This window comes from Perca flavescens, chromosome 17 (assembly GCF_004354835.1).
Source record: "Perca flavescens isolate YP-PL-M2 chromosome 17, PFLA_1.0, whole genome shotgun sequence".
Lineage (NCBI taxonomy): Eukaryota > Metazoa > Chordata > Actinopteri > Perciformes > Percidae > Perca > Perca flavescens.
This window is the reverse complement of record NC_041347.1, coordinates 19,594,631-19,619,139: the sequence shown is the minus strand read 5'-3', so window position 1 is coordinate 19,619,139 and position 24,509 is coordinate 19,594,631. Positions and strand designations below refer to the sequence as shown.

The 24,509-nt window shown below is 41.1% G+C and overlaps 1 protein-coding gene across 2 annotated transcripts in view; it reads left to right on the top strand.

Annotated features, from left to right (window-relative positions):
• lrmda (leucine rich melanocyte differentiation associated) overlaps positions 1 to 24,509 on the top strand; it is a 215,525-nt gene that overhangs the window by 145,648 nt on the left and 45,368 nt on the right. For both annotated transcript variants that reach the window (XM_028602683.1, XM_028602682.1), the window contains exon 5: positions 2,301 to 2,427. In XM_028602683.1, coding sequence (XP_028458484.1) covers positions 2,301 to 2,427 — 127 coding nt within the window. The remainder of the gene's footprint in view (positions 1 to 2,300; positions 2,428 to 24,509) is intronic.

Genomic DNA, 24,509 nt, shown 5'->3' with positions numbered 1-24,509 from the left:
TCAAAGTGGGATCCATGGACCCCTGGTGGTCCTTGAAAGGGTTCGAGGGGGTCCCCAACAAAAAGGGGAATAATTTATTTTCACTATAATTACATCCATAAGTAACACAATTGTTGACAGATTGTATGACTATTTTGCTCATGGGTTTCATTCACTTTCTGTAATAACACTAGCCTCGTGAGACCGTCCTGATCTCGCGAGCTCCAGTTTTCCACTCGCAGATCAGTCTGGCATCTTGAGATAGAGAAAATTTGGAGCCGTTCGCCAAACGACCGGGCCAATCAGTGTTGGTTTTGAGGCGGGTTAGGTGGTGATAGACAGATGGCTTATCCAATCAGCTAACCAGTATTTTCAGACAGCTGTAGCCCTAATTCTGTTAGTCGCTCGCTAATGCTTTTTTTTTTTTTTTTTGGAATATGGTCCGGGAACCTGAAATGGTGACTTTTATTCCTAAATTCTCGTTACACAAACGGCAAATATTCTTTACCGACATGTTGCTTGCTTGCTGAGCTAACGAGCTATGCTTTGCCTGCAGCAGCAGGGGCGGGCTTGTGGTTGTATTTTCATACGCTTCATGGATCTGATTGGTTGATTTGGCCTGTCTATCACCAACATAGGTGATAGACAGAGGGTTTATCCAATCAGCTAACCAGTATTTTCGCCCCTTCACAAAAGTTCTCTAACAGAAAGTTCCCAGATGGATATGGCGAGCAAATGCGAAGCAATCCATCTGGCGGAGTAAGGTTATAATAACACATCTTAAAGCAAAAATTCTATGAGGTAGCGGACCCTGGGACAAAGTCTTATTAGATGGGGGTCCGTGGTCTAATTTGTGTCAGTTTAGGGGTCCTTGATGTGAAAAAGTTTGAGAACCACTGCTATATACTACTCAAATAAATATATGACATTATAATTACAAAATAAATTAATAAATAAATTAAAGGTTAATGTGGCTTGGGATAGGGAAGTTTGGGGTCCCCTGCTAGAGCTACTGCCCCCGCGACCCAACCCCGGATAAGCGGACAAAGATGGATGGATGGATGGATGGATTAATAAAAAACTTAAATAAATTATGTATATATATGTGTGTGTGTGTGTGTGTGTGTGTGTGTGTGTGTGAGAAACTTTTTTTTTTCAGTCATCTCTCCTCGACACTACCCCTCTCTCTTATCCTCCCTCTTTGGTTGGTTTGAATCATTAATATCTCTACAGGCTGACAGAGCCTTGTCATCTGCTCTGACCCTGTGATGGTAGGTTACCTATGGAGAATAACCTCCCTGCATGTCTCCCAAGGGCATCTTCACATTTCATCATGGAAATACCCTGAACAAAGTCCTTTTACAGGGAGGTAGACACAGGATGAGATTGGGGCCTCTTGTATTAGAGTGTTGGTGCTCTCACCGGAAAAAGGAGCTCTTATTAGGGGTTAGGAACAGGTAATTTTACCCTCAATTAATGGTCCCATAGTCAGTTATTAAGGGCCATGTGATATATTTTGTGTTTTAATAATTTGTTTTCTTTTTGCAGATAAGCACTCTAACTTGTTTTATGTTCTTTTGAGTTATATCTGATGTTTTTTTCTTAAATTTGAACGGAGATATTTCCCGTTCCGTGTCAGTCTAAACGTGATCCCTGCATCCCCTCCTTATAATCCTCAGGTGTTGAAAACTTGACACAGGCTTTGCCATCTCCCCTCATCGCCATCGCCATCATCAATTTGTCACGGCTCTTTGCGCACAGGTCTTGTCTGTGCCCATATCCCCCCGTCCTTTCTCACCCTCCACTTAGGTGCTGCATGCATGTCCTATTTGGCTACCAGCTCAGCCCTGACATACTGGTTCCTCTATCCCTGCTTGCCTGTGAAAGGATCTGTTGTCATCTATGTATTCCAACCATTATCTTTTGACGTTTCTCTCCCTCCCAATGAAAGACAGAGTGTGTCTGAAAGCTTAGAGAGATATCTGTGATGCTGCCAGAATGACAGCTCTGGCAGACGGGTTGTATCTCCTTTCGTGCTATTTATATGTTGTACTTATTCTTATCAGCTTTGAAGGTTATTACATACAGAAAATATCACCATTAAATCTGCACCACCATTAAATCTCAGTAAACACGGCTTCTTTTCAAGTTTTTTTGATGTGTGCATTTACATATTAGAATGTGTGTCAGTTTGATTATATGACGGTTTACACACTTCCTTAGATTCTCTGTTTGTCACTTTGTCAAGGATAGGCCTACAAGAAGACCTTTTAAGGCATCGGTACGGTTCAGTTTTAAGTTAAATTGTTGTTTTCTCACAGGTACTTTGTTCTGCACAAGTTGCCCCAGCTGAAATTTCTGGACACGAGGAAAGTGACCAAAAAAGAAGTGATGGAGGCGCAGGCAAGAGGAGCATTCATGAAAGTGGTCAAACCCAAGTCAGAAGCAGTAAGTTAAGCTCTGTTTTTTTGTGTGTACACTGTTTTAAATAGTAGTCCCTCTGAAGTCTTGAGTGGATTTGTCACATTCATCCCTTTCTTCTCCTTTCTATTCTTTTCCTTTATCCGTCCTTTTTTCCTGTGCATGCTTGACTGTCAGTCTCCCTTTATAGAGGTCCTAGTGCTGTGGCCCTTTTGTAAAGAGTCTCTCTTTACTATTGCTCAAAGTGTACGTGTGTGTGTTGTATCTGAGTGTGTGCGCGCGTGTGTGTGTGTGTGTGTGTGTGTGTGTGTGTGTGTGTGTGTGTGTCATTAAATGTGTGTGACCACGGCCTGACCTGATTCCGTATGCATGAGCCCAGATCAAAGACGACGGGCGGCTGTCCGGTTGCGGTTGTGTTGCCAAGTGTGACATGGCTGGCGATTGGAGTGACAGCTCACGTACATGCCGCTCACAATCGCTTAATTATCCCGAGCCTGTGCACTTATTCCTCGCTCTCTTGTTTTGTGCCACACAGACTAATTAGAGTTCGGGAGGTTCATAGATATACCCACTTCACCCCTTCCCCCCCGTCTTCCACTCCTTTGATAATGCAATATAAATGAGCGGCTTTTGCCTATATTTGATTTCATGTAATTGTAAGGTCATGAAATACTTACTGTGTGGATCAGCTAAGCTTTGTCGTTTTGAAGGTCTCTGGGGCTCTGACAGTGAGCCTGGGAAGTAAAAATGGATCCAGAGTAGCAAGAGCAAAGGCATCCAATGACAAATCAGAAGCATGTGAGTCAATGTCGGGTTTAAAAGTGCACAAGGAAAACAACATATTTATTGTTTCAGACAATCAGCTAAGATAGTGTACTCTTTTAGTGTCAGTTCATGCTATGCTTTGTTCTTGATTCTTCATGCAAGTGGCAAGCGGGAAAGCAAAACATTGAAATAATTTAACCTCAGTCTGGCATGTTTGGTAGATGGAGAAAAGTGGAATGAAAACACTGTTCATCCACTTTATATAAAAAGAAACTAAGGACCTCAACAATGCTTTTTGGCAGGGTAAAGTCACTTTATAAGATTTTATTTACATAGCTTGTCAGTGAAAAAGAAATGTTTGCCTTTGTCGCCACAGCCTTAGATGAAAGGAGAGATAATCATTGATTCTAGCTGACATGATGTGTGTGTTTTTCTGTCTTTGTGTCTTTGAACCTGCTGTATATGATTATTTATTCTCTATGCAAAGTAAAAGGTTACAGCTTTGATGAAAACGCATCTACCTCCCATTGCACACAGTATTTTGTGCACCTAAACATACTTTTGCTGTCCTATTCACAGTTCCTTATTAGCAGTGTTTGACTGAGTCTACACAATAAAAATAATTTTGCCAGGACATATCCTGTGTCTAGGCTCTGGGACGTCACAGCGGCGTTTCCATAACATTTGTTTTGAGTTAGATGAGACGTGATGCGTCAACTATCACGGACTTGATGAGCCATGAGTACCTCCCGGCTCTAATTGTTCACATCATCAGAGTGATTGTAAGCTGACCAATAGTGCGGGCCACCAATTAATGCAACGTCTGCAACAAAACAGAAAAAGCGAGGAGAGATGATGGCATAATTAGATATTTGTGTTTGCTTTTTATGTCGGGTACAGCAGGGTGTTGCTTATAACAGTGGCTCATAGTACAGTGTCTGCCTTTTGCTTCATTACAAAGGAAGGTAATTAGCTGTCTCACTGTCGCTTGCGCTACCATTTGAGTTACAATTAGTGCAAGTATTGGAGGGAAAAAATGACATGATTGAAAATGTTTATTTATAAAAGTTCCTTTGCTTTGCCTACAGTTATTTTCCTTTAAAACCTTTCTATGAGAAACCTCCTTCCTGCTGTTTACAGTAGATAAATTGAAACCACAGAAACAGCAGCAACTGCAGCAGGGTTACAGTGACACATGCCTACTTATGACAGCATAAATCTAAAGAAAGAGCCCCTGCTCTATCAGATCATTCTCATTGCATGATGTGCGTATTGGAATAGTTAATGGACTCGCTATGAAAGAGACAGTGCTGAACTTTGGAGACCTCTCTTGAGTCATATCAGAGTGGATCGTGACCACAGTTTTAACTCCTTTTCAATCATGCCATTATGGCATGGCACTGAGCGCCGCCACATGGTTCGGATAAAGCAGTTATGGTCTTTAGCACAATCTGAACGCCATAACTTTTCATACATTCCCAATGTTTTCCATGTTGCATAAATCACAACCAGACAGTCAATTGCCGGTTGTTTGCAGGAAAAGGTACACTCACGCAAAAAAACCTATGACGAAATTTGTGAGTGCAGAATCAACAAAAAGTTATAGATGTCACAGTTAAACCTTTACTGCTAAGACAACATTGTGACAAAGAGGAAACACAGCATTGTCCTCAAATAGAATAGCCATGCTCATACGGTCACTGTAACGTTTATCAGTTCAATTTTCTAAGCACAAACGGACATTTGGAAAAACAGAAAAATGGGTTAAAATATCAAATTTTTCATTGTTTTCCACCTTGACAAATAAAAAAATTGGATCTTTAACCTGTTTTTCCAATTTTCTGAGGATCAGAAATTGAGAAAATTGAGAAAATTACAAAATTGCACCTGAGCTCCAATTATTCAATACTGCAATGGTATTCTCTTCCTCTACTTTGCGGAATATGCAGGTAATTAACTGCATATGGACCAAAAAAACAAAAAAAAAACTGAGTTATTCAGTATTGAATAATTGGAGCCCAGACGCAATTTTCTAAATTTCTGATCCTCTGAATATAAACAGAAAATTGGAAAAACAGTTTAAAGATCCAATTTTTTAATTTGTCAAGGCGGAAAAAAATAAAAAATTGGATATTGGAACCTATTTTTCTATTTTTCCAAATGTCCGTTTGTGCTTAGAAAATTGAACTGATAAGCGTTACACTGACCCCATACACTTAGGATCATTCTGTCACTCTTTTAATTGTTATTGTTGATATATTGCCTTAATGCACTAGTGGGCATGATACCATAAGTGGGTAACACTGAGCCGTCTCTGACTTGTCTTTACGTTTTGGTGTTTGCTTCAAACTCCGAAGGAGGTCATTTTCTCTTTCGGGTTTTTGGTTATCCTGCATTTCTGAGTGGAAAGGACAAGTAGTTGGACAGAAACGGAGGCAAAATGACAAAGACAAGAGTGAGTGAGAGAAAAATATATAAATACTTGAAGTAAACAAAACAAAAAACACAGTGGGGACGATTGAAGTGTTTTCCCAAAACCATAACACTAAGCAGAGTCAGAGTGGGAAAGCCTTGAGCTGTATTTTGGGAAATTGGGCGTGTTGGAATGCTATAATGTGATAATTCTCTTTGAGGATTTAGAGGTCATGGAATGAAATGGCGTTAAACCACGTAGAGCCATTTGGACTGTGATGGGCTGCCTTCGGAAAATACATGTGGTACTTTTTGGATCGGTTCCTCCACCTCCCTCCACTCTGCCACGGAGCCCACATTATGCTGTCGAACCCTTGGGTTAAACTGGCCATGTCTATCAAAACACTATGACAGCACATTCTGTTTTCAGATCCCAAGCACTGCTAAAAAAAAGTGCATAGCAAATTTAACTAGTAGAATAACATTTACCCCTTGCCACATGTTTAAGAGTGTTTCACAGTGAATGAAGTAAGTCTATGGTCCCCCTCACCAAGCACAGCTTGGTAGCTACGTCAGCGGGTATAAATGTTCCTCGGATGTCACTTAGATTTTGCCTGGACCAAGTTTTTGACTTGATTTTCGAGCATGAACACAAGTTCTTTTCCCCACATCCTTCTGTATAATGTAAAGCAGACTGCATTGCAGGGTGGCTTGAGCCAGCTCCTGGGTCCCATGAGTCTCTGCACACAGGGTAACGGTTCTTCAAGGGAATTGATAATGACAGAGCCAGGAAAGTCCTCAAGTGGATCTTTTCAGTTCTGTTTTTTCTTCCCCAGACACTAACCTGTTTTACTCTGCAGCAGACAGCAGTTCATTTTAAGTTTGCACCGAAGGGAACAGGCCAAATCTAAAATAGACTGCATGGGTTTAGACCCATGATTGTGCATTATGTGATGCGTGATTGTGTCTTTTTTGCAAATCAACTCTGGAAAAAGGAGGAGGCATATTTTGCTATAGGTTGGTTGTTTCAAAAGTCTCAAATGTGCCCTGTAAAGTATGTTGCCATGTTCATCTCTTCTCCAGAGTTATGAGTTCCCTGAAGCTCTCAAACATAACAAACGGCATGCAATATAGCGCTTTGTGAATGTGCCTTCAGTGGGTTTGCTGAATCATTTTACCGAACAAATTTGTCCTCAGAGAAAACTCAAAGAATATGGTTCTCAACAGGGGAAGGCAATATTACCCAACAAATTGCTGTGGAAGCAAGTTTATAACCACTCTTCGCTCTCTGCTAGATTCTGTATTTGCACCAGCTATTATACATACAGAACCCTGATTTGTCACCTTTCTTTCCTGACCCATTCCTGAATCATTCCTTAATCGGTATGTTTACAGCAGGTCGAATAAGGACAGCAGTGCGGATTGTGTAGGCGTGTAGGCAAACCATACTGAGTGCCTGTCTGCTTTATGTTTAGACAAATAAACTCGCTGGCATATTGTGATCTGCTTGCTTTCAAATAATGTTCTTCCTCCCATCTTACTTAATGTCTTGTTATCTGTTAATTACATCACTTGAGACACTGCTGTTCCCTGTCTTTTAATGACAACATATCCTAAATGTAAAAAAACAGCTGTTTATAATCATTTGGACGTGTTTAGTTTGTATGTTAAAACACACCGTTGTTTGTGTCAGATAATTCCTTGGAGCCACGTGTTCATTCTCTCAGCTATGTGAGTCTGTCTGTCAGTATCTGAGCTGTTTGTACCTCCATGTGTTTTTCTGTGACTGTTTTTTTTTTTACTGCTGAAGTACACGCCTGTCCAGTGTTTGGACCGGTGAAACAGGCCCGGTTCTGAGCACTCTGGCAGCTTAAGCTGAGGGGTCAAGCAGGGGTTATAAGTCGGCAAAACAACAGCAATTAGAGGGAGTGACTCAAACTGTCCACATAAATCATCCAGGCCCTGCATATCATAAACACACTGTAAAACTTTAAAGCACAATTAATTGTAAGTAATAGCGCCAAGATTGATTTATTGCCTGTTTCAAAGCCTGGAGACACGGGGTGCATGACCTGAGTGTCACGACGCTCTCGCAAGCAAAAATGATTGATGTATTACTCATTTTTGGCTAAACGAAGAGCATAAAAACAAACATGTTTTTGTAAGGGCTTTTATGAGACACTGAAGTGGCCGCGTTGCATTAACTGATTTTCCTCTCCTTCTGCTGGCATGCAGTACAGAGAAGGAACGCCTCTGTGGTGAAGCATTTGTTGTCTCGACGTCTCTTGTGTTTAGCGGTGGAGTTTGAGGCCTGTCAGAAAACAGGCCAAGGCTGGCCAGCAATAATGAGATGTCTCCCTCTCCCATTTTGATATAAAGTTTTCATAAACTTTGACAAATCATGCAATCGCTCACGTAACTTTTCTCTTCTTTTTTTATCTGTATAATGTAAGTCTTTGTTAAGTTTTTATTAGTGTATTAATATTAAGTGCCTGGGATTGGCAAGCTACAAAGCTTTTGCTTTTTACACATACTGTTCCAACTAGATCCTTTATTAGCCTTTGGGAAGGGCCGAGTTTTTATAGTGATTTTGCTGATTTCAAATTTCTTTTAAGACACAGAAAACTACAGGGAAATAAAACACTTCCAGTTTCCAGTATCATTGAACACATCATATTTTAGACATATGCAAAGAAAAATCTGCACACGCAGGCCTACATCTCACAGTCATTATGTTCCACTGTAAAACTGAGCTATCTCTCATTGCATGCCAAGGGGTTGCAAAACTCTACAATCCCTGTACATGCACTGTGGCAACAATATCATAGCCACTAAGGCATCTCTTCAATTACACTTATAATCAAATGATGCTTTTAGCTATTACATAGTGCAGCGTCCCAGTGCATTGGCCTATCAGTCCAATCAGAGCTTAATCCTCACTGTTGGTCTCTTTGGTGACAGGAAGATGCTGCTAGCCTAATGAGAGACAGCTGGCTTAGTGTTTTCTGTGCTCTATAAAAAAAAAATATTTTTTCACCCCCTTCTCCACTGGGCACAGAAATGTGCCAGACTTTAAATCTCTTGAAGAGATCAGTTATTTCTTTGCCTGTCTCTTTTAGTTAATGTTGACAGTACACATTGATCATTATTTCAGCACTCACATGTATAGTTTACTTTTGAAGTTGATTGTCGTGCATCATCTCAAGGCAGCTTTGCTTTAATTCACATTCAGATTTTTATCAGCTAATTCAAGTTAAGTTGTTGTTGTTTATGACATGCAGATGTTGATATGCTATTAAGAAAGTTAATGAATGTTAGAGCTTAAAATCTGTGCTAGATGAGGTGGATAGAGTCTATACACAAGTGTCACTTTTGTTTATGATTTACCATAGGGTCCAAAGGGAAAGTTGTACTTAATCAGTGTGAAACCCATACAGGTTTTTCTCATTTAATATGCACAACCATGGTGGCATTGGACTTTTCTTTTAATCCACTAAACCAGTTGTGTCGGTTCCTCAGTAAAGTGTTAATGGAGTCTTCTTTCACCAGCGACTTTCATGAGCATTCAACAGAGGACAGCACTAGAGCTGAAAGTCCCTCCACTGAAGTTTGTGCTTACACAGACCTTCTTTGTGGGTTTTAGAGCTTGTCAGAAATGTCAAGCGCAGGCTAGAAAAAGTATATTGTTTCCAGCCACTTGGATTCCTTTCTTCCTGACATCTGCCACTCTGCCGAGATGATAAATTCTTGCCTCATTAAGCGTGGGTGTGGGATTACAGGCTGACAACACATTAATCACTGGGCTGGGTGGCAGCAGCCCCGCACCAGCTACAGGCATTGTTAACCAAACTTTTCTAATGTGTCACTCTTCTCCCTGACAGCCCATAATCAATCATCCTGATTGGCAGGGCTGATAGATTACACTATTCATACTTTGTGTAATGAAAGCTAGCGTTTCCACCTACTGTCGTGGTGGGGACGATGATAGGCCACACCGTCCAGTTGAATGGGAACACACACAAAAAGAGACGGGGAGAAAAGAAAGGGTATAGGCAGACCTTGGAGCTGCATTGTGAACTTTAAAAACAGACACTGTTAAGCTCCATGGTGGGTGGGTAGTATTCTGCGAGTCTGTATTGTTCCCCCTGCATGGTATAGCTTAAAGGCAGTCTTCACACCATCATTGAGCTTTTGTCATCTTTGTCGCTGGCCGTGCTCTCGCAGGTAAAACTATGCTTTGTCTGCGGTGGGATTCGGTTTCCCCGTGACCCCGTTGATGAGGTGAGGTTTTGTTGTCAAAGCCTCTTTTCTGACAGAAAGTGAATGATTTACACATGTATAACAACAAAATGTCAGGATACCGTATACTGTATGTGTGTACTTGTCAGAGTGCAGAGGTCGGTAGGATAATGGATAATGGATTTCCCTGCTTTAGAACTATGTTACATCGTTTTACAACCCCCCCTAGCAGTCATTTTTTGCATGGGAACTTGTGGATGAAATGACACACTGCTGGTAGCCTTTAAACATAATAAGGTTATGTTTCTTTTTTGTTCATTTTCAGCCGTACGTCTTTGTCTGGAATTAGAGATGTCCTCGGCACACCGAGAGAGGATATTGAATATGAGCCTTTCGAGAGGCTGCCAAGCGTTTGCAAAAAAGAAAAAAAAAAACAGTCCATGTTTTTGACAGGCAGTAAATCTAAGATGTTTCTTATGAGACAGTGTGCTGTCAGAAAATTAGTTAACTAGACCATATTATGGAGAGCCAGGTAATTTACCCTCAGAGATGCAATCGCAAATAACTAGCAGGACGCCGCATCCCTGACCTGACATTGCTTTGTGTATAATGCAAAATCTAGTGACATGCTCAATGGGTTCTGTCAGCTGCAGGATTGAATTCTCTGCCTACTGCGTCTCAGTTTGGAGCATGCTGGTCAATTATTTCTGAGGCTGTCAGTGAGTAGGGAGACACTGTTATTTAGTATGTGTTAACTTGGCATCATTAAGACACTCACCTGACAGAGAATAGCACACCTGAACATTATTTATTTTGATTCCCCGACAGGGGTAACCTTCAAACATGTTGACCTCTCCCTATTTTTGCGTTTTGTGAAATTCCACTCGGTCCATTAGAAACGGGAGCTGTCGAGACGGTGGGGAATCAAATGACCGGGAGTCGTCTAATCTAACAAGGTAATGCGCAAGAGAAGCTTCCATTTGTTTGGACAGATTGCTCTGATCACATGGTGGCAGTTCAGTGTCTATCCACACTTGCCGAGTACATTGCTGTCCACACAACATCTATAAATCACATACAGAAATGTCATATTATCGCGGATCCATGTTTTTGCCCGCAAGCACAGTATTGAACACTCAGAAATGGATGCAGCGGTTTTATGTTGCTGTGTATTCCTTTTCAAGTGGTCCTCGAACAGAAACGCTATCTATGCAATCTTTTATCTGCACTTTGTGTAGAAAGCCAGCTCCATTGCACGTGCATGTGAAAGAACTAGCTAATGGATTTTTCAAAGTTTAGGGAGCTCAACAATCAGGTCAGAACATACAATTACAATCTTTCTGACTAAAATCTCAATGATGTTTGGACCAGATGACTAAGACAAACAGTGATGTTTGGACAAAAACAGTTTAAATTTGACCTCTGTGGGAAAAAATGAGAGTTACCATTCTACCCATCACATCTTCCAACACCACCATCACCTCCACCTCTAACCAGCCCTGGTGATGAATGGGAAACCTGATCGAGTAAAGGCTCAGCATCGCCTCTGTACAGCAGGATGACAGGATTAGGAGGTGACAGCCTCTGTAACAACATCTCTGCATTTATCTTTTCCTGCTCTCTATCTTTCACCCTCTCTCTCTCTCTCTCTCTCTCTCTCTCTCTTTCTGTCTCTTTCCTCTCAACAAGTCAGACTACTCTATAATTAATGTCCCTGAGGGCTACCTGCAGGTCAGGCAAAGTGGGTGCTGTTGAGACAGGTAGTCTTGACACCTCCAGCTTTGTAGCTTATGCATGCGGGTGGGTGGATGGCTGAGGAGGGCTGAGAGAGGCCAATGATGAGGGCTAGAGCACGTTTAGGTTGAAGGCTAAGACTGGAGGAATACTGTAGGTTGAAGGAAAACGGGTCTCGCTGTGCAACCTTTCCACCTGAGAGACAAAAGGGATGTTTTTTCACAGGATTTACCAGTCAAATCTGGAGCATTAGGGGCTCAACCTGTCAGGAGAATCACATTTGAGTGACAGAGAGGCAACAGACAGTTTCAATACTGTCAGCAGCACATGCATTTAGCCTAAGGAAGGCACTTATGTTACATAAATTGTTTAAGGATGGTTGGTATTGAGTAGGAATGGTTTTAAAGAGCACTGAACAAATATAGGCTAGGCTTTATTGCATCTGGTCTAAATATTCAACTAGTCAAAAGTTTGTGTAGCAGTCTTGTTGATGTGAATTCAGTCTCGCGCGTTTTGGCGTGCTGCCTATCACATTACTTTTTCTCTCTTTCGCTTTTCTGTTCGTATGTAAGTTTAAAGTATGCCCTTACACCGTGCACCTCTCATATGCATCTGTCCAAAATCCACACACTCTCTCCTACTCTGCATTTCACAAACACAGCAGCCCTTTTTTCTCCAACAATCACACTCTGAATAGCCACTCATCCCTGCGTTTCTTTACTGGTGGAAAGGCATTTTCTCTTCTTCTTTTTTTCTTTCTCAGGTTTTGAATAGAGGGAGAAAAAAGGATGAGAGAAGCATGGTGATGAACACGACGATGGGAAAATTGGACAGCGATAAAGAGGAAATTAAGTAGAGACAGAGGAGGTGGGGGGAGACATTTTTGTTTAGCAATGGAAATATGTGAAAGAGTGAGGGCTGCCCAGGTTGCACTCGAGGTCATTGCGGGGGCAGAGGGTTCAAGTGACACTCAAACAGCATTCTTCTTCGTCATTTATGGGAGTGTTGGAGAGGGCTGTGAAGGATTGGCATACACCTACAGGACACGTATGGGCAGCGAAGTGGGTCAAGATCCTTAACGGCACAATGTTTCAGTGTCACCAATTTGCAAAGAACATATGATCTTTGTTGGGTTTTGTTGTTGTGATGAGAGCTTAGATAAAGTTCTGATTGGAATGGTTTACTTTGGTCTTTTAGATCTATCTCCTCTTTTCACCAATTTAAGATGTCTCTTCTTAATTATTTGCATACAAGCTGCAACTGTTTTCCTCATGCTTGATTTATTTATTTTTTTAACTGTCTATATGAATGACCTTAACTGTTTATTGTCTAATATCTAATGGTTGGAATGGGGAGGATATGGGTGGTTTTGGTGTGATGGAGAGCTTTTGTCTTTTGTCTGTCGGTAGATATGTATGTTTGCGATGTATGTTTTTCTTGAGGTCCCCTCGAAAACGAGATGGCACATCTCAAGGGGTTTTCCTTTTAATAATACATTTGTGAAATTTGTGAAAGTAAAGTGATCCATCTTCTGAAACATGTGATTAAAGTACAGCATCTGTACATGCTCAAACAAAGAATATTAAGGCTGATCATTTTTTATTAGCCTGGCTTTTTTTTTTTTCAGTGTCAAATTATTTGCATTCTTAATTGGTTATCAAAGGCGTTATAACCTCTGACAGTTTCATTCAGTTTCTATTTGCAGATGGTGTTCAGTTGCAAGCTGACAGATTCGTAATTCCTCTTCCCAGAATAGGTCTAATTTCTATGCACTGTACCATACTTAAGAAATTGAATCAGAGCCAATGATCTGTAAGGGTCTGTAATAACATATCCTGTGAGATGTACCGTAAGTCATGATTAGTAACACATATTTTATTTCAAGCATAACTTCTCCAGACATTGTGGCACAAAGGTTTGTCATTTCATCAAGTCTGATTAAGTGAATACAGGATGTACTGTACTGCGGTAGAGGCTGGCAAGCAAAGCCATTTGGAGACACAATGGATCTCTTTCTCTTTATTACTGTTTGTCTGTCTTCCCTGTTCTCTTTTACCTCACAGTAATAAACTCCCAGAGGTGTCCACAGTCAGACAGTGTTGACCTTGTGGCACACAACCCATTTTGTCCCATTCTGTAAGATCTACCTTTCATTTTGTTAAGACCTACAACTGTAACCCATAGCCCAGGCATTTAATATGATATGATAATAGGTATCCCCTGGGATCACCTGATATGCTGTTTCCATGCAGCAGACAGATGGGTAGGGCACAACGGGCATCACTTCCCTGCGTTTTGCCTGCCAACTGGCAACGTCAGTCAATAGACGTGTTCGGTGTAACCTGAGAGATGGGCCGAGCTGCGGCGGCTCCCACTTTCATCACACCTGTGCTAAAAGCGCGATGAGGAGCAGCCTGTCCATCCTGTCCATTCCCCCATGAGGGAATATTGAGATGGCAGTGGATCAGATGGGCTCACATCCTGTCAGACTCATCAGATTTCAGGACGACTGAGTGCTTTTGTCAGCTAAATTCCAGACGTCTTATTTCTGTCTCTCTAGAAGGCTTTTCAAAGATAATGTGTCCCAGGACTTGACCCCCCTCAAACAAAAGTACCACTTATACTGCACTGGCTCTAACTAATGCTAATGGTGTATGGTACATAATTCATGAGTGTGATCAAAATATGAAGTCCTAGCCCACAATCCAAACCAAACCAGCAGGCCAGAAAGAGGGAGACGACAAGTCGGATGCTCGTTTCATGAAAACACCCTTGTCTTCAGATCATCCTCTCATCTCCTCCAGCTTCTGTCTTAGTGCCCTCTGTCACAGATGTCATTCTTCCCTGACACCTGTCTGCCCTTCCCTCTTGTCTCACTGTCCCGTCTCCTTCTCTGTGGGGTGGAACTGTTTGTTTTTGGAGGTTTGTTTATGGGGGGAAGGAATACCCCGCTGCTCCAGGCCGCCTCTAGTCTTTCAGCTCATCACACAGAACATGACAGCCCTCCTTCTCTTTGGTGCTGAGATGAGCTGTTTCTCCTGTCCCCATGGGGAGTCAACATTTTCTGCTTCGCTCTCTCCTTGAACTTCACTTCAAGACAGCGGATCGATACTGTGTGCACGAGCAAAAGCTACCTGCTTTAGGCCGTGTAGACAAACATTGTGTAATTTTGCAGTGATGTGGTTCGAGGTTGTATACCAATTCATTCTAAGAGGAATTAATGTTTCATTGAATACAGTTATTTCTACGTACGTTTTTCCACACATGAACTGCCCTTGAATGAAAATCCAGTATTAACTAAAACAGGCTCTTTTGGAATTATCATATGGATGTTAGAGGCAAAAATGTACAAATTGTACAAATAGCAAATCAGTGGTGCAAAGTTTTATTTGCTATCATATTTTCATTAACACTGTATAATACCCATGTAATCTGCACTGTTTGGACACTATAGCTTGTAATTATTGCAATGAAATTAGGCCTCAGTTCTGGTAAACATGAGCAGTGAAAGGACTGCAAATGTAAATGATGTGAAATTAGACACTGACAACTTGTAACTTGTAATTATGCTGTTTTGCTGACACACAGTGTAATTAGGTTGCTTACTTTGGCAATGATGTGTTAAACACTCAAGCCATTTATAATGTCTCTGAATTAAATAGGAATTCAGTACCCTTAAAATGCAGCATATTACAGTGTATTTTTGCATGTATGTCTGTCATGGCTTCCCCTTACAACCAAAGCCCAGACCATGTTATTTGCAGAAAGGGGAAACTTAGGTTCTTGGAAAATTGTTAATACCAATAATCATACTGGGTGGTCTACCACTGGCCTTCTAAGGCCTCCAGGACTCCACCCAGCAAGCCAGCTCCCAGTTTCACTCTTTTTTGGGTAGCATATTTCAGTCCTTCACAATTTTCCCTCTTTCTAGCATTTAGGTTTCTCTTTGGAATATATCAGCACATCAGATAACCTCAAGGTATAACAGTAAAACCTTGAGTTCACACACGTATTCTCAGGAGTTGTTTTTGTATGGCTGGTGTGTGCAAGTTGTGTGTATTTCTTCTTTTTTTTTTAAAGACTGAATCAGCTGTTCATACAACCTTCTCACATAGCTTATACACACATGCACACACACACTACTCAGACGATGTACAAAAGCCCATTTGCACGGTAGCAAACACAAATTTTTGCACACAAAAACACTCACACACCTAAAGAGGGGGCTGTGCCTCCGGGGGCCACGTCAGTTACCTGCTGACACACAGGCTAGTGATTGATGAGACGCCGGGGGCGCTGGAGTAGACTTTGTCAGCTGCTCATAATTTATACATCTTATCTCCATCAGAAGAAAAGACAGAGTGCCGCGTTGTGTATATGGAGATGAAAACACTGGGCTTGTTTAGGCAGCGGTGACAGGGTAGCTGCTAGCTGTTAGCCGTGGCGCAGAGTGATAACTCAGATTGCTATCTGTTACCTTTCTCACCAGGTCCCTCTGTGGCCAGAGCCTTCACTCTTTGCCTGTGACGAATCCTCTGTCAGTCATTCTCGCTCACTTTCATTGCCTCTCTCTCTCTCTCGCTCTCTCTCTCTCGCTCTCTCTCTCTCTCATGTTTCCCTCTCTCTTTGTGTCTCCTTTTCTCTCCTCTCTTGTGTCTCTATTTCTCCATTCTGTGACCCTCTCTCCTTTTCTCTTCTCTATCTATCTCTTGTCACATTCTACAGGCCAGACAGGCCAAAGCCTCTGCTGAAAGCTGCTGGCTCTCCCTCAGTCCACTCACAGGGCGAAGGTCAGGGCAGAGGCATGGCTTGAGTTACGGAATAATTAGCTCTGTCAGCGTCATGTTGAAGTCAATGATCAGATGTTGTGTGAGGATGGGCCAGAGGATTTATTTTAGTACAGTACAGACAAGATTGCTTTTAGATTAACATTCTCAGAGTTCTTTTGTGTTTTATGTATTTCAAAAAAATGAATATTGTCATTAAGGTGCAATTGTCATGTTGTCTTGTATTGTGGTACATTTTTGGTATTGTTTTAGATAATTTCTTTGTCAGCAGTACAATAGTCTGTAACTTTATGGATGATTAAAGGGTCAGTGTTTCAGAAGAAGAGCACACTGTCCCTCTGATGAAAAATAAATGTAGCGTCTTGTAGGTTTAGTATTTTTGGTTGTAACTATTGTGATTTTTATTTTATTGTTGTTAAAGCCAAGAAACAAAGAAATGTATTACTGATCCTTCATAGAGCTTGTCAGTGGTAAATTAATCTGACTTATGTTGCCCTGTACACTCAGTGTTTGATATTGCCCTACTGAATCTGAAAAGAAAGTTTATCAACCCACAGAACATCACCTTACTCTCCTCCAATTGTCTTTTTAGCACACTTTGTTCTTTCAAATTGTTTTCAGATGTTTTTAAGAGTGTCAGTTAACTACTGCATCAGCAAAACAACTTTGATTCCATAACCCCTTCCCACTATTGATCTTGCCTAGTAGATAAAAGAGTGCTCTCTCTGATATCATGCATTTTTCATTGTGGTATCAATGGCAGCCTTTGCATTTGGCATCCCACTTAGCTTAAAGCTATACTCAAAAATGCTGTCTGTTTTGCTCTATTGATTCAGAGGGTTTGCATCTTGTATTTTTGAGATATCAGTCCCTTGGTATCATTTTACTTTGTCTTTGATCATTCTGATTGCTCTAAACAACCACAAAGAATCAAGCAAATTATTCTAATTAATGCTTTTTTTGGTGGAGATTAGTATTGTGCTTTGCATTAAATATTCAATTTGAAACGTTTTGGCATAATTAAGAAAGTGTGTGTGGCAATTTAAATCTCCATGACTGCTCAAGCTACTGCAGCTGCTTTGGCCGCATTGGCAAATATTTGTATATGAATACGTTTTTCAATATGACGCGCACACACACACACACACACACACTGAGTGCACTGCATCTTTTTCTTGAGAATATTTCTATACTGTTACGTTCATACCGTATTCTTACCATAGACACACCTTGAAGGAAAAATTGAGAATAGAAGTCCAATATTACCTTTCTCACCAAATAGTAGTTGACATTGTAGTGCTGATTCTTGTCAGGTGTTAAACAACACTTTGGACCAAGGACAGACAAATGAGAGAGTCCTCCTCTCTAATAGAATCTAAAAAGATGAAAAATATAGTGCAGGAGGCAGGAAGGACTAGTCAAAGAGGTGACCATCAGCATCTCGGCATAGAGGCTTGGCAGCCTCCAGCCTGCCAAGGTGTAATTGGAGAGAAAACATATATGGGAGCAAATAACCCCCTGTCAGGGGCATTAAAAGGAGATGTGACGACTGAGAGCCCTGCCAGCTGAGCACAGCAAAGTGGAGGGGAAGAATAAGGCCCATCAAATGGAAACTGCTTGGAGCAACCGTACATCCAAATATTCAAGATAATTGTTGACCGGTAGCGGAATAGAGCATCCATGTTTGTTTGTTGAACTTTACCTTAAGAGAAAAACAGATATTTGTCACTATTGTCACTGTTGTTATCCATTCGCTGTCATCTTTTGATTGATTAGACGGGTCTGCTTTGATGAATATAATTTGAAAATGGTAAAGGGTAACATTAACAGTAGAATTGCTCAGCCCTTATTACTGTGGAGTGACAGCAAGGTATGTGAAAACAGCCAAACAGAGAGGGAAATATGACTCACTGTCAAAACTCAGAACTGAAAAGAAACAAGCAGACATAATTGCATAATTTAAACAGATAGATGGTTTTACTATATGGGAAGTGGCACTAAACTTTTCCTATTACATGCATTGATTCTATAATTGTACCACAAATAATATGCACAGTGTTTGAGCTTTTTATGTACACAAGAAGCCCCTTCTTAGGATTTCTGTGTGGATGTGAGGACTCTGTAGAAACGTCCCCATTGGTGTCATTAAAACCCTTCTTAGCCAACCTTTGTTTGGCAACTAATATATCTCTACTAAACAAATTTGCCTAAGGTTCTCTGTCGTGCTCTTTTTCCCTATTTCTCCCACGTCTACTTCACAATCATAACAAAAGAATGTGCCTGTCTCTTCTGAACTTCCCCTGCGTTTGGAACCGGCCTGATCCCACTATTCAACTGAGCATGTCAAAATGTTAATGAGGATCCCCCCTAAAGCGCTTAGAGGTTAAATAAAGTCTTCATAGTCTGTCGGTCAAAATTCAATAATTTATTTACTTGGCATGTTTCCACTTTCCCTGCCACTCTGCCTCAATTCTTGTTACTATCCAGGGACAGGGCTTGTCTTGTTGTGTTTTGTTTAATTTTTTTTGTGTGCAGGCAGCCTTTGTCTGTGTGCGAGATTGCTGCTTTAGCTCAGTGGCCCCTCTCATTAATCATCCGGTCGGACTATTTATAATGCAGCAGCCAAGCCGCCACCTCGGTTGCCATTGGCTTTTGTCACCGTGACACTCTGTTTTGTGGCAGGAGGAAGCCTAATTATTAACTGTTAAGATGACAGCCAGCACTGTTCCGTCAACATGGCTGGCTGACAGTGAGACTGAAGTGATAGCCCGCTGAGCAGCCAAAGACCTATAAAGCCATAGACCTGTACAGCTCAATGTAATTTGCGTGATCTTAAAAGTATATTATGACAGTTTGAATTATAAGTTGTTGAAAAGTTGTAAATGTTGTCCCTTTTGACATTTTTATATTTCAATTAATCCTAAACCAACATGAAAATTGCCTAATAAAAGAAACATTGAAAATGTCAAAGTAGGTCGTTAATATGCATAAACTTGCAGCTCTTTTTATCTATGATTTTTTTTTTCTAAAAACAACTATCAAATGTTCGCTGTAAACATACATTCTTATTTAATCAGGTAATTGTTTTTTTGATTAGATTACTGAGGAAAATTGCAGGCGTAATTTCTGGAGTCACCTCAACATTTAATTGATGGTGCTCTCTAATTTTGTATGAAAGGATTCTGGCAGAGGCTGCCAGTCATGATGAAGTCTGTCTTCTTATTATTAATCAGTTAGGTTCATGCTGAATACGTATAGCATGGATAATTAAATCACTCCCTGCTTTGCTACGCAATTCCATATCTTCAAATACAAGGAAGCTTGAGATGGCGCTAGACTTGAAGTGTCAAAAGGATATAATATGTGTCTTTTTGCGGTGGGGGAAAAAAAAAAATTAGGAAAGCCTCCTGGAGAATGACAGTCTTTGTTATTTGTCTTCTGACTCCTTAGCAGACAGCTATCAGGAAGAAAGAGAACTCACTGTGCACCACCGAGAGAGGAAAATATGTGAGTCAGACTTTCCCCTCCTCCCTCCTTTCCCCCAAAGCTTGAGATCCCCCTTCCAAAAATGAAAAGGATCAAGTTGCTGTCACTGTCACCGAACAAACATAAACTTTTCTGGCACCTAATAAATAGGCAGTGTGGCATTGTTCTCAAAGCCAGACAGGTGTGTCTGCCTCGGTGATGATGGATTCCACTATTCTGTATGGAAAGCCTGTTGGCTTTCTTGTCATATGTTGTCACACATCTCTCTCCTAAGAGAGAAAGGTTTGAAAGATGGCCAAAAGTAATTACACAGACGCTTCCCTGATGCTGTTGCCATGTGTTTTCTCCTGCTCATCACCACTAAAGGTAGGAAAAAATCTGTTACCCACAGCTATATTTCACAGGGAGACGAGGAGTGCAGACATGTTGGTGCTCTGCTGCTCTTCTTGTTGTGTTGATTGCCAGCTCATTAACCCGTCAGGTTTATTTTTCCTAGCTATGAACACTAGCTTTTGGAAAGGGCCCTGGGCAGTTTTACTCATCACTAAGGTGGAGCAGCAGGCCCTGATCTGGGTGTGTGTTGATGACATTATTTGCACCTGAATGGCAGGTACATCAACATCTCCTTGTAAACGTATCAAAAGAGAGACAGTGGCACCTTTGTTCTCCTCTCAGCCCACTTGGGTTGCTGACAGCTTGCTGATGGATATTATCATTCTTAATGTCAGTAAATAGTGCCGTGCCAGATAAAGAATCAGTTTCTTCTTGGTACTGGAGAGCTCATTTATCTTTCTGCAGCTCACCCTGGCATATGCCGAAATTGGAGCCGGAAGTAGTCTTCCATTTCAGTCAGAAAGGGATGTTTTTTTTTTTTTTTCTCACCATCACCTAATCTTCCCTATATGTCCCGTTTTTCCCCCTTGTCTCTGTCTCCCTGCTTATTTTGATTGTGAGTGAGTGAGACTTAACTGGGGGAAAAGATAGAGCTTAAGTCTGTAGTAATATGTTAGGACAACTCTTGATTAGATTCTGTCAGAGTGAGGTCTTTCTGTGTCTCTCCTGCACCAGCCTCTCCGTCCTAGAACACTAGCTTAACAATGAACAGCTATCAGGCCACTCAAGAGCCCTTCCATGAATTTGTTACCAAAATAAGACCCTTGTTAGAGTGATACTTCTTCAAAGGGTGAGCCACAAAATGATCTAATTGTGCCTCATGTGCAGTATATTCTCCTGCTCAAAGGGGGGTCATGCATGTAACGAGTAGTTGCAGAGGAACTGGGATATAAAACCTGCAGAAAATAAGCCGTTCTATAACCGTACAGTGGCCACCAAAGGTCTTAGAGACATCATATTGAAAAGGTTAAACACTGACAGTGAACAAGCCTAACATGGTGGGTACACAACCTCGACTGAACAGCAGCAAATGATGGCATTTGAAAAAAGAAAGAAAAGGCACCGGAGAAAAGTCAATTATTTTTTTTTTTATTATTATTATTTTAATTTTAGACAAGAATCAAAAGAGAATGGGTAAAAACAAGCCACACTGACAAGGCTGGTTCATCAGGGTCGCGTTGCTCGGAAAATAAAAGACACACACACAACTGAGTGCTTTGCTATAAGTGCGCAATTCAAAGCGCCTATCTCCATGTTTTTCTTTTCACCCCTCCCCTCTCCAATCCTGTTACCCCCTACCCTTTGCTATTATGTTGACAGACAGCATTGATATCCTCAGAGCTGGTGATAGATACGTCATATCTCGGGGAGAAACTGGTTTGTCCTCAGCAGGTGAATATGCGGCTCCCTCATCCTCCCAAGTAGACAGACACACATGACACTTTTCGACACTCTCTCCCTGATAGCACTTTGGCATGCAGCTAGAATCAAAGGGGGCATCTTTCACATGCAATTAGAGTGGAAAATAAAGACGATGAAGTGCAATGTACAAAGGAAAGCTGGGGATCAGAAGGCTGTAATGAAAGGTGATTAGAAGAAGAGGCCCCAGCCAATGAGCTGCAGAGAGCTGGGGAAACATACTCATCCTGGTAGGGTTCTCTATTGAAGGCACTATTAGACATTATCAAAGCTGATAATGACAGACAGCCACTGGCAGACAGACATGACTCAATACTATGCTAAATAAATGTGTGTGTGTGTGTGTGTGTGTGTGTGTGTGTGTGTGTGTGTGTGTGTGTGTGTGTGTGTGTGTGTGTGTGTGTGTGTGTGTGTGTGTGTGTGTGTTTAGGATTGTTAGGCTTATGTTTTAAAAATAATAATGATACATAATAATTCAATCCCTGTTTTGATTATAGAGTGTGTTCACTCCGAAAGAGAGACAAAATTCAGTATTCAGTACTCATACTAAATCTGCTTGATTTTTGTTCCATAATGCAATGCTAAACAACATCTAGAAACTGCTCACAGGTGGGAAAAAAAATTCATTGTGGTCGATGGTAATTAAGTATTAAATAATTGAAAAACTACCTATCAAGATTGCTTAATTTTAAAGGTGCTTTGCTCGAAATACTGAAAAAGTGGTCTGGAGTGGTCTCCACATGGCTCTCACAGATTGTTCCCCAAATCATCAAATACTGACGCTTTGTCACGGCCCTCTGCTCTCTTTGTGAAGTTTAACTATCATTAGCATGCTCAAGTTGCAGTTTGATTAATGTCCATCAGTTCATGTTTTGTATTATTATTGTATGTTAGTACAAAACAAGTTTAGTACAAGTACAAGTTTGTGGCTTATTTTTCATATACTAACTACATCAACAGTGTACTATAAATATTACTATATAGCACATACTGTGTACAGTTAGTTTGTGGTATGAGTTTTGGACACATTGACCGTTTGATTGGCATCTGTACAGTAGGTGCACCTCTCACCATCATTTCCTGTTAGTACAAAACAAAGTACATATGTTTCTTGAATACCTACTGCAGGAAAAGTATACTAAAGATATACTGTATATATTTAATAGCATATAATAGCTACCTTATAAAAATAGCATGCAGTATGGAATTGAGCATGCATTTTGTGAACAGCTGTATGAGTGTGTGTTACTAACAGCTAAAACAAGGATAACTGCATTCTGTGTTTCTAATCAGATTACATTTGCCTTTTATTTTATCTTTCATCTGGATTCTTCTATCATCTTCTTAAGTCTGGTAACTTTTCATATCGCCCTTTAACATCTAAGTGGAAGCCACCAGCTCCCTCGCTGTCAAATCAATTCGTTTCACTTCTGACTGAATCGTTTTTTCCTCTGTCTCTCCGTCCTTCACTTGTTTGGCCTCAAAAAACGGCAGCCGTCCATTCTGGATACTGAGTGAGTGAGTGATGGACATTTGTTTCACTTCTCTGTGGCTAAACTGAAGAAAAGGAACCCCATTCCTCTGCCTGCCATTGCCAGCTGTGAGTGGTTGTCAGGGTTGGGGCTTGTCCAGGGCCTGCTAATGGTGCCGTCTGTCTGAGTCAAATCCTTGAGACCTCAAGTCCCTCAAGAGACACCATGCTCCATTGTTTGACTGGAATTAAGCACCTGATAAATGAACAGGGGGCAACTAAGCTGCCATGGATGAAATCATCGTGACATTACAAATACAGTTCACGTCTTAAGAGGATGTGTTTGAAGATGTTGTCGTGCACTCTTACCAGGATGAATGTCAGGATTAATCATTTTGCAAACCAGTTGATTTGTGAAAAGGATGTTAGTTATAATTCCTTGTGTTCCATAGTAGTTGGATTAGAAATTATTATTATTATTATCATACCAAAAGGAACCCCTTAAAACCCCACAAAAATAGTATTGACACTGAAAAGGATCCCAGGGGCTTCCACAAACAAACAACACTAATTCAATGCTTCACTGACACAAAAGCACATTCAATCAAAGCACCAAATAACATACTTGTCAAGCATCTGGTAAATGGGTTAGTTGGCACCTTAACAACAAGTTGCAGTTCAGGCCCATTCAGATTTTCAGCAGACACTACAGGCACACTGTCTGAGAATGAGAAGCTTAACGAAAAAATTGAGCAGCAGGAGAGCGCTGGGGCGGCTGGAGAGTTTAAGACCAGCACTGTAGCTATTACGGGATGTCAGAAAATATGCTTAATTGAAAATGATTAAAGCTCTCATAAAAGCCGATCAAGTCAGGTTTTGGGGGAGAAAGCGCAATTGTCCCACATAATCCTGCCTCTCGCTGTTCTTTCATCTGGATGAAGAGATCAAAAAAGAAGGGATTTGTAAAGGCCAGACCTCCCCTTGCCACAGCCACTGAGCTCAGCTTCTCTTTTTGGTGTTCACTCTCCTTTTCAAATGCACTTTCTCTCTCTCTCGCACACTTATGTTTCTTTTTGGGGGTTTTTCCCACTGTTTTTTTTTCGGTCACAAGGTATGTCAGCATGCAACCCATCGTTGTGATTTTTGCTCCTGTTTCACAGTAATATCACTCAGTAAGCTTTGCATTAAGCTGTGAATCGCGATGTGTGCTCGTGTGTCAGCATGTTTAGAGATTGCACGGTATTGCCCGTCATTATCAGACATCAAAGAAAGACACACAAATGTGCTCACCCACACACAAAGCCATGGGTTGTACTCCCATGTCTTCTTTTATCCATCTTCCAGAAGAAAAAAATAAATAAGACGAGGTTAGAAAGCGGTCTGCAATCAAAGCTAGAGGGGCC